The sequence below is a fragment of the Leptopilina boulardi genome, unplaced genomic scaffold (assembly GCF_019393585.1).
Source record: "Leptopilina boulardi isolate dan_hultmark-lab unplaced genomic scaffold, ZJU_Lbou_2.1 LbouV2_373, whole genome shotgun sequence".
NCBI lineage: Eukaryota > Metazoa > Arthropoda > Insecta > Hymenoptera > Figitidae > Leptopilina > Leptopilina boulardi.
This window is the reverse complement of record NW_026137944.1, coordinates 547,716-560,585: the sequence shown is the minus strand read 5'-3', so window position 1 is coordinate 560,585 and position 12,870 is coordinate 547,716. Positions and strand designations below refer to the sequence as shown.

General features: G+C 26.5%; 1 protein-coding gene across 1 annotated transcript; it reads right to left on the bottom strand.

Annotated features, from left to right (window-relative positions):
- Window positions 1–3,097: 3,097 nt before the first annotated feature.
- LOC127287839 (uncharacterized) lies at window positions 3,098–3,718 on the bottom strand. The gene has a single exon (XM_051314961.1). It carries the CDS (start codon window positions 3,716–3,718, stop codon window positions 3,098–3,100), a length of 621 nt encoding a protein of 206 aa, XP_051170918.1.
- Window positions 3,719–12,870: the final 9,152 nt, after the last annotated feature.

Here is a 12,870-nt window from a genome sequence, read left to right as displayed (position 1 = left end):
CGATCAGTGGAATCAGTTCTAGTGCTTCCTTGATGAGAGTAACAGTTAAGTCACTCTCATCAAGGATGGTCGTGTAGTTTGGGAACTTACGTGGTCCATCGGTGGTTGTGGCCTTCCGCTTCATGTCTGAACCTGAAATCACACTTACAAGCTAAGAAAACAAAAGAATACACTTACAAGCTAAAAAATCCAAAAGAATACACTTACAAGCTAAAAAAACCCAAAAGAACACACTTACAAACTAACAAAACGAAAGAACACACTTACAAACTAAAGTATTTAACCTAAAGATCAAAACAATGTAAATGTAATAAATACGGTAAATATAACAAAAAAAGACAGTAAATATATTCAAAATGTGAAAAGACAGTTAGTAATAGCCAAGGAGACTGCTGCTGCTACTGCTGAACCTGTGAACAGAACAGCCACTGACTGAAACTGATAAGAGATTCTCAATATATACCCCAGAATCCCCACTCTTACCTTTCGCGCATGCGCACTAGAACTTTTACCCCCACTCCTACTTTTTACACATCCCCACTCTTACATTTACACCCACCCATTTCGCATGCGTAAAATAAATATATACCGATATACAAAATACAAACGTTTATTAAAAAATTAAAAATTAATAAAGACATTAATATTAATGGCGGCTTGACGGTGACGACGCCTTTGTCGCCGCCTCCTCTCTGGGCCGGGAGGTGGTGTCGGTGGCCTCGGTGGTGGGGGTGTCGGCGCCCTGACCTCTACCCCTGGAGGTGTCAGCACCTTGACCTCTACCGCTGGAGGTGTCAGCACCCTGGCCTCCATTCTTCTTGGAGACTCTGGAGATGATGGTGACTCCAGCTCCACCCAGGGTGGTGATGTATCCGGAAACTGACACGGATACTGCTCCCTGGGTGGAGATCCCGGGGGTGTTGTCGGGAATGGCACCTCGTTCCCTTCATTCTGCAACTGAAAAAAATATTAAACATTATATTACATTTTACTATATTATATATATATATCATTGATACTTACATTGTGTATTGACACCTTCTTAACGAAGCAGTTGTAGCAGTTGCAGAAATTCTCCATGTCGACCACTCTGAGTCGCTCCGTCACTGCGAATGAGCTACTGCCGCTGAGCTCATAGACATAAAGTGTCATACTCCCACCACGCGCTCGCCCCACCACGCGCTCTCATCACCTTGTGTGAGCGGCAGCTGAGTGAAGCTCCTACGGTTCAAATGTGCAGTCGGTAACGCGCGAAATTTAATTTGAAAGAAGAATTTCTTATTGTTTTACTATCATAATTAAAGATAACAATGGAATAAATAAATGGAAAAAGTAAAAAAAGAAGATTAATTCCACTTACCTCAATAAATCAATAATCAAATACTAATCTTATTATGCAAAAATAAATTTAAGAATAAATCAAACATTATAAATAACTTAAAAATTAATTTAAATGTTTATGTTATATTGAAATACTACATTTCCATTCTCTTAATTAATTCAATAAACACTATAAAGATATCATTAATTTATAATAATGCTTATTTTATTTCTTCATTTTTTTTTATTTACATATGTGAATGATTATAAAATTATGTAATACTTTTTTCATGTAACATATAAAAGTAAAAAATAATATAAAACGTTTATAAAAACATAACAAAAAATTTTTTTTATAGGAAAAAAACATTTAAAAAACCTATTATGTTCTGAGAGCAATTTATAAATACTTTAAAACTAATAAAAACAAAAACAATTTTTTTTATTTAGGAAAAAACATTTGAAAAACCTATTGAAATTATAAATAATTTAATTTTTTAAAGAATTAAAAGCTAAAGAGATTTTGTATAGAAAAACACTTTAAAAGAAATAAAAACAAAAAAAATACTTTTTTTTATTTGGGAAAAAAACCATTGAAAAACCTATTAAAATAATAAATAATTTAATTCTTAAAAAGAAAATGAAAAGCTAATATAGAAGAAAAACATAAAAATTAAAAAAATATAGAAAAAATAACACTTTAAAAGAAATAAAAACAAAAAACTTTTTTTTATCAAGGAAAAAAACAATTGGAAAACCTATTATGTTCTGAGAGCAATTTATAAATACTTTAAAACTAATAAAAACAAAAACAATTTTTTTTATTTAGGAAAAAACATTTGAAAAACCTATTGAAATTATAAATAATTTAATTTTTTAAAGAATTAAAAGCTAAAGAGATTTTGTATAGAAAAACACTTTAAAAGAAATAAAAACAAAAAAAATACTTTTTTTTTATTTGGGAAAAAAACCATTGAAAAACCTATTAAAATAATAAATAATTTAATTCTTAAAAAGAAAATGAAAAGCTAATATAGAAGAAAAACATAAAAATTAAAAAAATATAGAAAAAATAACACTTTAAAAGAAATAAAAACAAAAAACTTTTTTTTATCAAGGAAAAAAACAATTGAAAAACCTATTATGTTCTGAGAGCAATTTATAAATACTTTAAAACTAATAAAAACAAAAACAATTTTTTTTATTTAGGAAAAAACATTTGAAAAACCTATTGAAATTATAAATAATTTAATTTTTTAAAGAATTAAAAGCTAAAGAGATTTTGTATAGAAAAACACTTTAAAAGAAATAAAAACAAAAAAAATACTTTTTTTTATTTGGGAAAAAAACCATTGAAAAACCTATTAAAATAATAAATAATTTAATTCTTAAAAAGAAAATGAAAAGCTAATATAGAAGAAAAACATAAAAATTAAAAAAATATAGAAAAAATAACACTTTAAAAGAAATAAAAACAAAAAACTTTTTTTTATCAAGGAAAAAAACAATTGAAAAACCTATTCAAATCATAAATAATTTTAAAAAAATGGAAAACTAAAAAATAAACATTTTTTTATAGAAAAAAAAACATAATTGAAAAAACCGATTAAATTGCTCTTTAAATTTGAATTAGAATTAGTATAAATATTCAATATTTTAGAAGAAACAAAACTAAAAACTATTAAAAGTAAACTGAAAAAATTATTAAAAAAAATAAAGAATCAGAATGTAATAAAAAATGGAAGGAAAAAAATGTCATGCGATATAAATTAAAAAACTAGTGTTTCTTCCTTGAGGATGCTGTTGCCATCTTTTTCATTGCTTTTGAAAGCCTTTGTCGAGATGTTCCACGAAGATTGCGTGGAGGAATCACAATAGCACGTCTTGGCGCTGGAATCGGTGCTGATGCTTGCTGTACAGCTTCTCTTTGTACCAGCACAGGTAGCTGAGCTGATGCTCGTGGTGCTGGAATTGGCGCTGGTGCTCTTGGTACATGAGCAATTCGCTGAATTGCTCGTGGTGCTGGAATCGGAGCTGGTGCTCTTGGTACATGAGCAATTCGCTGAATTGCTCGTGGTGCTGGAATCGGAGCTGGTGCTCTTGGTACATGAGCAATTCGCTGAATTGCTCGTGGTGCTGGAATCGGAGCTGGTGCTCTTGGTGCCGGCATATGTTCCACAGCGCGTTGCCTAAGCACTTCTTGACCTTGATCAAGAGGTATCTGAGTCGGTGTTGGTGGAATTGCCAATCGAGGGCGAGTCATAATTCGGATCCATGGTTGTGGATTTTCATTTTCATCAGATTGTAGATCTAGTAAATTGTTTGGTCGCTCATCCCACCGATTTCTTCTCGGACCAAACAATTCCGGTTCTTCTGGATTATACGGAATATTTTCCATGGCATCAAGTTGTGCGTTCAAATTGTTCTAAAAACAAGTATTTAAAATAATGAAACACTAGTTAGAAAATTTATAAAACTAAATCATTTATTTGCTAAGGTTATATCATGATAATAATGTAAAAAGTAATTTAAAAGAGAGTATTGAAAGACTAAATTGATTGTTGTAAAAATTTTTCTTTGACAGGTTAGGTTATAAATATTATAGAAAAATAGTGAATACTAAACGTGCAAATTGATTAAGACTATTCATATTTTTTGAAAAGTTATAAAGTATAAAAAGAAAAATAATAGATAAAATTGATTAGACTAAAAGAACTGTGATAGAAAGTTAAATTATTGATTGAGAAAATTGATTAGACTAAACATATTTTTGACGGGTTAGGTTTTAATATTGTAGAAAAATAGTCAATACTAAACATATTTTTTTGACAGGTTATAAAAAGAAAACTAATAGATAAAATTGATCTCAGTAAGAAAATCTCTTTGACACGTTAGGATATAAATATTTTAGAAAAATAGTGAATACTAAATGATTAAATTGATAAAGATTAAAATTTATTTAACACTTACAACTCTTGGCAGCATGCGCTGAAATCTGCAATTTTGTACATTACAATTGCATCGCACTTGAATTTGGTTAGGGTCCTATTTAGAAAGGAGTATAAAAAATTAATGTTGAATTGTACAATTAGTACTGAAAATATTTATTACTTTTACTTACCATTATTATAACGAAAAAACTTATAAGCAGACTTGTAACTTTAAACTCCAGTCCGTTTATTTCAGAGGTCAGGTTAGTTATAAACATGGCGGCTGCACACTTCACGAGCAACACAATCAGACACATTTAAATAATTTTCACAGTTTTTTATTATTCGATCAGTGATTTTTTTTATCAGTGATAAAATTTTCAAGATTTGTATAATACGCTATATTGTTCATAATAACTTTCTAAATTTATAAAAATAGGAGGTCTAGAATATTGAGCATAATAAAAGTTAAAAATTCGCGCCATACACTAAAGTAGTATAAAGATCAGGAAATTACAAAAATAAAATTCTGAAATAAAATCAAATATATATATAATGAGCATATATATTATAGATTATTTATTAATTATTATGAATTTATTCTAAAAGTATATAATATACATTGCATTTTATTAAATTTCTACAATAAACCATCAATAAATTTTTCCTAATGGAATTGACCAATGAGAACGATTCATTCTTAAAGGCCGGTAAATTCGATATGAGAATATCGAAATCAGTATGAAATTTGATTGCAACTTAAAAACGTTTTGTAATAATAATAAAATCAATTAATGTTTTAATAAATTAGTTGTAAATATTACTTACCTATATTATGAAAATTTTAAAAAAAACGTAATATATAATTAAATCTATTGAAACTTAATAAAATTTCAAGCAATTCTTAAATTCGGAGGTAAAACAGCTAGACAAAAACTTACCTTAAACAATACATATGAAGTAGGACCACCTAGTTTTGACACTAGGCCGGTAAAATACATTGAGTAACAAAGTAATCTTATTTGTTAAAATTCTATAAGTTTAAAAAATTAGTGACGTCATCTAATGTAAATATATCATAGAGATAATATAAATAGAGTAGACAAGGTATAGGCGGCTGCGTAAGAGGGAAGTGTCCTGACATAAACAGAATGGGTTGGAAAGAGAAGAAAGATTTAACACCAGTATCTGTCCTTCAATAAGCACCAGCGCAAGAGAGACACCTACTGGTGCTAAAATCGCGTTCTCTTTCTATCAAACGGACGCCTCTATACAGACCATCTCCACTCTATTTATATTATCTCTATGAAATATATAACCAATACTCTATCGCTAAAACAGGGATGGGTAGCTCTCTGACCAAGCCAATTTAAATTGTGAATTAAATTTTCAAATTTCCCGCCAAGCAGGTTTGAATTCGCTAGTGGCGCCATCTCTTGGTGTCAACCGCAACTAATTCCGTCGGTAAAACAAAATGGCGGCCAAGCCAATTTAAATTGTGAATTAAATTTTCAAATTTCCCGCCAAGCAGGTTTGAATTCGCTAGTGGCGCCATCTATTGGGTGGCTAGTTAACTAATTCGGTCGGTAAAACAGATTCCTACTTTACCAACTGAGTTTGAATTCGACCAGCTGCTGATAATGTAGAAATCTACCTTACCGACTGAGCAGTTACCGACTGTAGGTAACTTAGCCGAGATCAGAACCTGGGGTGGAACTCTCCTAGCTATACTACTTAGTTGTATTGAATTAAAGAAAAAATTGGTTATATTTAATAAAAGGCAAAATTAATTATATTAGAGAAAGTGAGCAAAACGGTTAAAGATATTTAGATTTTCATGCATCAAAAATAAAATTAAACAAAGTATAATATGGCCAACATAAAAGAGTATGTTATTTTAAGTGATAAAGATTTAAAAATTATTGAAAATAGAAATAAATTGTTAAATTACATGCATATGTACAAATTTGAAGATTTATTAAGAAAAGATTCCAATTCTTTTTTTAATATGCAAAGTGCTTTGTATGTACAAATGCTTGATTTTATTGTCCCAATTAGAGACGGTGATAAACATATTTAAATACTTTTTAGCGGTAATAACAATTATGGTCACTGAATTTATGTCTATTACTATAGAGTAAGGCTTTATATTTTTGATAGCCTTAATAAGGGGTGTTTAAATGTGCAGCAAATAAAATATTTAATTAGATTGTTCCCTTTTAAATTAACAGTAGTTTTTGAAGCTGTTGATCAACAACCTTTTGGTAGTGTTGAGTGTGGAGTACATGCAATAGCATTTGCAACATCTATATTATTTAACGTAATGCCAAACCATGTAAATTATGAAACTGATAATAACAAAATGAGAAACCATTTTAAGTCAATGTTTGAAAATAATTGCTTAAATCATTTTCTGACAGTAAGAACGTCTCACACCTCACACCTCAAAGGGTTAAAAACGCGCCATAAACTCTACCTCCTGGGTGGTGAGGAAACGGGTTTTAAAATATAGAAATATAGATAATTTCATAAATGTATGAATAAGGTGTAAAAGGTAATTTTTTTAAATTTGTGTAGATTAAATTATGAAAGAAGTAAGTTAATTAATAATTGGGTTAATTAAAAATTACCATAGAAAAAATAATTATTTATTAATTAATTATTTATTATTAATTTAATAATTAGGTTAATTAAAAATTACCATAGAAAAAATAATTATTTATTAATTAATTATTATTAATTTAATAATTGATTAATTAATTATTTATTATTAATTATTATACAAATTATTTCATCCCTGTTTTAAAAATAAATAATGATAAACAATAATTCAATGTATGATTATAATAATTTGTAGAAAATAATTTTCAAGTCAAATAATAAATTAGAATTTAATAAAAAAAAAAACATCATTAAATATCAAAATTAAATTTTTTTTTATTATAATTAAAGAGATAAAATAAAATTGAATAGTTATTATACATATATCCCTTTAATTGAAAGCATTAATATTAAATTTTATTTTATCCCTTTAAGTATATTTTACAAAATAAAGTAAAGAATAATTTGAAATTTATTTAAAAGTTTTATTAAAATCTAATTTATTATTTAACCTGAAAATTAATTTCAATAAATAAAAATAATCATACAGGAATTATTGTTTATTACATTTGAAAATTAATAATAAAAACATTTTTCAATAAATAATTAATTTTTTACTTAATATATTTATTGTGAATTACTAAAGAATATTTCTTTTATAATTCTACATTTTAAATTTCCCGCGCCAAAAAGCAATCGACCGCCGGTAAATGCATGCATAGTATCTAGCGAATAGAGGAAAACGAAAAAGAGGCTCATATACAGGGAATGTATATGCATGTGTTAGTGTGCGGATGGAAACATGGTGGGGGTCAAGTCTATCTGCGGCCTGGTCACACTGTTCCTAGCATCAAAACTCGATTCGATTTTGTTTTCGGTAAAAAAAAATTTCTGAGAAAAGAATAGTTACCATATAAATAATCTTTAATTAAAAAATATTGCAAATTTTCTAGAATCATTTATTAAGAAATTATCTATTTGAATAATAAAAAATAAAAATGATTTTTTAAAAACTGTATTTATATTTAATACATATAATGTATAATGTTAATTTCATTAAATTTAATTTGAACATAAATCAAAGAGTTATAAATTAAATATACGACTCATATTAATATATTCTATCAAAAATTTATGACTCGTTTAATAAAAAATGTTTGTTGCTATATTGCTTCGCCAATTGTATTCGTCATAATATTAACACTGTCATAAAATAATAATTATTAAAGCAATATTTCTATAAATATTTTAGATGAAAATTTGTCATTTTACTCAAGACAATTCAAAATAAATAAATTAAATAAAAATATAATGCAACACATTTTTCTTACAATTATATTGTCAATTTTTCAAGAAATAATTTAATTTAAATTATTTATTTAAATAAAAATTATTCAATTCAAATCCTTATAAAATAATAAAAATAAAAATTTCTTCATTGCCATAGTTAGTTTCTCGTGTATTTACTATAAGTTTGTAAAATATTTTCAGTGAACTAAAACTTCGTCAATTTAACCTCCATCATCGGCAATAAATTACATTCATCAAAAACCAAACACGAATTCGTTTCAATTTTCAAATTTATAGAGCCAAAAGTCTTACAAAAAAAAATTTTTTTCGTGTCAGATGGAATTTAAACACAATTTCCAAATATGATTCACACTTTAAAAAATGTATATTCTCTTTTTTCGAACCAAGAGTCCCATAAATCACAATCAAAATCGCAATCAGATGAAATCACAACACGACCCTGGAATATAATTCAATTTTTAAAAAATTAAATTAAAAACATTTTTTAATTTAATTTAATTTAATTTAAGGGGGCCCGGTAAAATTTAAGTCTATTAAAATTATTGTTGCTAAGAGTTTTTAATTTTTTCTGGTTTAATTTAGGATCCAAAATTATTGTATATTATTAGAATTTAAAAAAAAATTTGGTCATTTTAGAAAATTTATTTTCAACAAAAATAAAAAAATTTTAAAATCTACACGGAGAGAAAAATCTGCCTTTTATAGTATGAAATAGATTGCTGCTATTTTTCTTTAAACTTTTCATACTAATAGAGCAAAGATTTGAGAATTTTTAGGATAGTATTTGTCCGTACTAAAAAAGCATAGTATATATGCTTCTATAGTACAAAACATGTAGTTTAATAGCAACAACGCCATGCGAAGATCGCACATAACATCATCCTACTATGTTTGCATAAGTTCTATGCTTTTTCGGGGATAGACTCTTGCAACTGGCGATTAGGCCACGCCCACCTTTACTGAATTGGAACTGCCCTAATCGCCAGTTGCAAGAATCTATCCCCGAAAAAGCATAGAACTTATGCAAACATAGTAGAATGATGTTATGTGCGATCTTCGCATGGCGCCGTTGGATTAAAAGTATAATAAGTATGTAATAAGAGGCTATATGACAAACTTTATTAGCATAGACAAGTTTCATGCTAAAAAGACATACGATTGTACTATAATTACTCAAATTTCATGTCTATATAGCATAGAAAATTTCTGTGCATTAAATGTAAACCTTTCTATACTATAAAAGGCAGATTTTTCTCTCCGTGTATATGATAGATTGTTTAAAATCATAAAAAGCGTATAAAAAATTCGCGAATGAAAATAACATAAGAAAAAGAATTTGTCAATCCGAAGATTTGAACCCTTGATTCTCAGCGTCGGAGCATTGGACTGAACTTGGAGAAATTTTGGAATTCATAACAATTAAAAAATTAGAGAAATACTAAAACCGAATTGATTGGAATTCATATTTCATGAAATCTTATCCTCAACAAAAAATACATAGGAATAGGACACAAACATATTAAAAAAGAATAAATAATTTAGCGTTTTTTTGTGGAAAGTCATAAATTTTAAATTCTTTTTAATTCTTTGCTTCTTGCTAAGTTTTCACTTAGCAAAAAAACATTTCTTCGATTTTCTTCCGGGAATCTTGATATTTTCAAATTTCTTTAAAATTATTAATAAATAAAAATAAAAGAAATTAAAATAAATTATTATTACTGTATCTGATTTTGAACATAATTAATATGAATTAAATTAATTGGAAAACGACATATAATATATACATATATCCATTTAAATGAGTCGACTGTATTTGTTGTTTAAAAAACAAATGAAATGTGTTGAACACACACAGATATTGATAATTGGCAGTTCGCTTATTTGACAAATTGACAGTCAAGAAATTTCTTTTTTAAGAAATAGAAGCGTTTAAAATATCTGTAAGTAATTCATAAATTACAAAAGCTTTTTTCTCATAATAACTACAAATATTATGTTATGTGAAAAAATATAAAATTAGTTGTCATGAATGAGACTTGGGATAAAAAAATGACTATTAGAATTTGAGCCCTACTCGAAAATTATATAAAAAATTTAATCGTTTTCACAATAAAATGGCATAAAATGTATTTTACTAAAGAAAAATACATTTTTTACACTTTCCATGATGTTTAAAATAACTGTATAAAATTATTGAAAAATTTTAAAATTTAATAATTTGTTAGGTTAAAAGTCAATGTTAAGCAAAAAAAAAAAATTCATGTCAGTTTTTTATAAAGTTTATTTTTTTTCTAAATTCATGTTTAGATATTTTTTTTCCGATAAATATATGTCGATTGAAGATTTATTTCTGAAAATAGCGCTGTATATAATAATTTGAAAAATACAAGGCTGATTCTATTTCAATTCATGCAGACTGAATAAGTTGAAAGTTTTAAATCATGTTTAAAATTTTTTCCAGTTCTTTAGGACAAATAAAGAGACACGTATTTTCTATTTTGAGAAGAAAAAATTTTTTTTTAGTTACGAGCATTTGAAAATTTTAGGCAAAAAGCGATTATTTAGGAAAACGGCTGACAAATTATTATTTACCAAACTTTTTTTTTTTTAAAATAAATATTTTTCAATTCCGTTTCTTGTTTCTATAATAGCGTTTTTGTAGCTCTCTTTTTAAAAAAATTTTTAAAAATAGCAAAATGGCGACCATTTTTGAAAAATGAAAAAAATCATATTTTTCAGAAACAAAAATTTTAAAAATTCTGAAAATTTTTTTTTGATTACTAGATAACGTAACGAATTATTTTCCATAGGTTTGATAAGCGCTAAAATGACTCAAAAGTCGCTCTATTTTATTTTCAAATAACAAAACTCATACTTTTGGGTATTTTCAGCTTTTTGATTTTTGTAGTGTTTTTAATAACTCGTTTCTTGCAAATATGAAAGTTAAAAGATTTTTAAGAATTAATGAAATGACGGATTTTTTTTGAAAAATCAAACCACTCGTTTTTTTCAAAAACATAATTTTTATTTTTTTAAAAATTTTTTTGTGGTTACTGTTGATGAAAGAGAACGTTTAAATATGTTTGGTTTCCACTAATATATCGCTAATTTTGGAAAAATTATTTCGAATTTTGAAACTAATAAAAGTTGTTTTTTGATTGATAGCATTTGAAAATTTTGGGCAAAAAGTGATTTTTTGCAAAACGGTTGAAAAATTTTTTTCCAATTATTCAATTTTTTTCAAAAATCAATATTTTTAATTTTGTTTCTTGTTTCCATAGTAGTGTTTTTGTATCTCTTTCTTTGAAATTTTGAAAATGTAAAAATTTTGAAAATTAGCATTTTTTGAAAAATAAATTATCTCAAAATCATTATTATTATTTAAAATTCTGAAAATTTGCTTTTGATTACTATATAACAAAACGAACTTTTTCAAAATAGGTTTGATAAGCCCGAAAATGCCTCGAAGGTCGCTACATTTTTTTAAAATAAAACTAATTATTTTGGGTATTTTCTGATTTTAGACTTTTGTATTATATTTCATACTCTTTTTTAGAAAATGTGAAAATAAAAGAATATTTTGGGAATTAACAAAATGGCGAACATTTTTTGAAAAATCAAAAACTCGTTTTATTCAATAACATCATATTTTATTTTCTTGAAAAATTTTTTGCTGTTACTAGATAAATAAAAGAACATTTTAAAACGGGTTTGGTGTCTACTAAAATGTAGCTAAAGTCGGGAAAATTATTTCTTATTCCGAAAACATTAAAAGTCGTTTTTTTATTGATAGAACGCCATATTTCAGGTGAAAAAATGAACTTAGAAATATTTAAACTTGTTGGGATTTGGTGAAATAAAAAGGAGTTTATTCCTATTAACAAAAGTAACTTTAATTCTATTACTATAAGTGGTAGATACAATTCACGCGACAGACCTCTTGTGTGGTCAAGAGACGAGTGACTATATTAATGTGTTTAGGGAAATATGACATTGATGATGATTCATTCAGGGAGAAATATTTGGGCTCATATTATTCGCTATATTTCCAACAAAACTAAATGAAAATTAAATTATTATAAAATATTTCGATTTTCTTCCGGGAATCTTGATATTTTCAAATTTCTTTAAAATTATAAACAAATTAAAATGAAATAAATAAAAAACATGAAGATAACGATCACTCCGAGTCAAGGCGAACAAAAGAAAACAAAACTATTTCTTTTTACGTTTCAGCAGCACCGCTGCCCTCTTCAGAAACTACAAGATTTTTATTAATAAATAATTAAAATTTTACATATATAATTTAAAAAGTACAGTAAAAAGGTTTATTTATTAATTTATTATTTATTAATAAAAATCTTGTAGTTTCTGAAGAGGGCAGCGGTGCTGCTGAAACGTAAAAAGAAATAGTTTTGTTTTCTTTTGTTCGCCTTGACTCGGAGTGATCGTTATCTTCATGTTTTTTATTTAATATCGACCGAGTGATAAAATCATTTTATTTATTTAAAATGAAATAAATTAAAGTAAATTATTATTACTGTATCTGATTTTAAACATAATTAATATGAATTAAATTAATTGAAAAACGACATATAATATAAACATATATCCATTTAAATGAGTCGACTGTATTTGAAGGGTAGAATGACAAAAGGGGTCAAGCGCCAATTTATCGAAAATGAGGTTTTTGCATAAAAAAATCAAG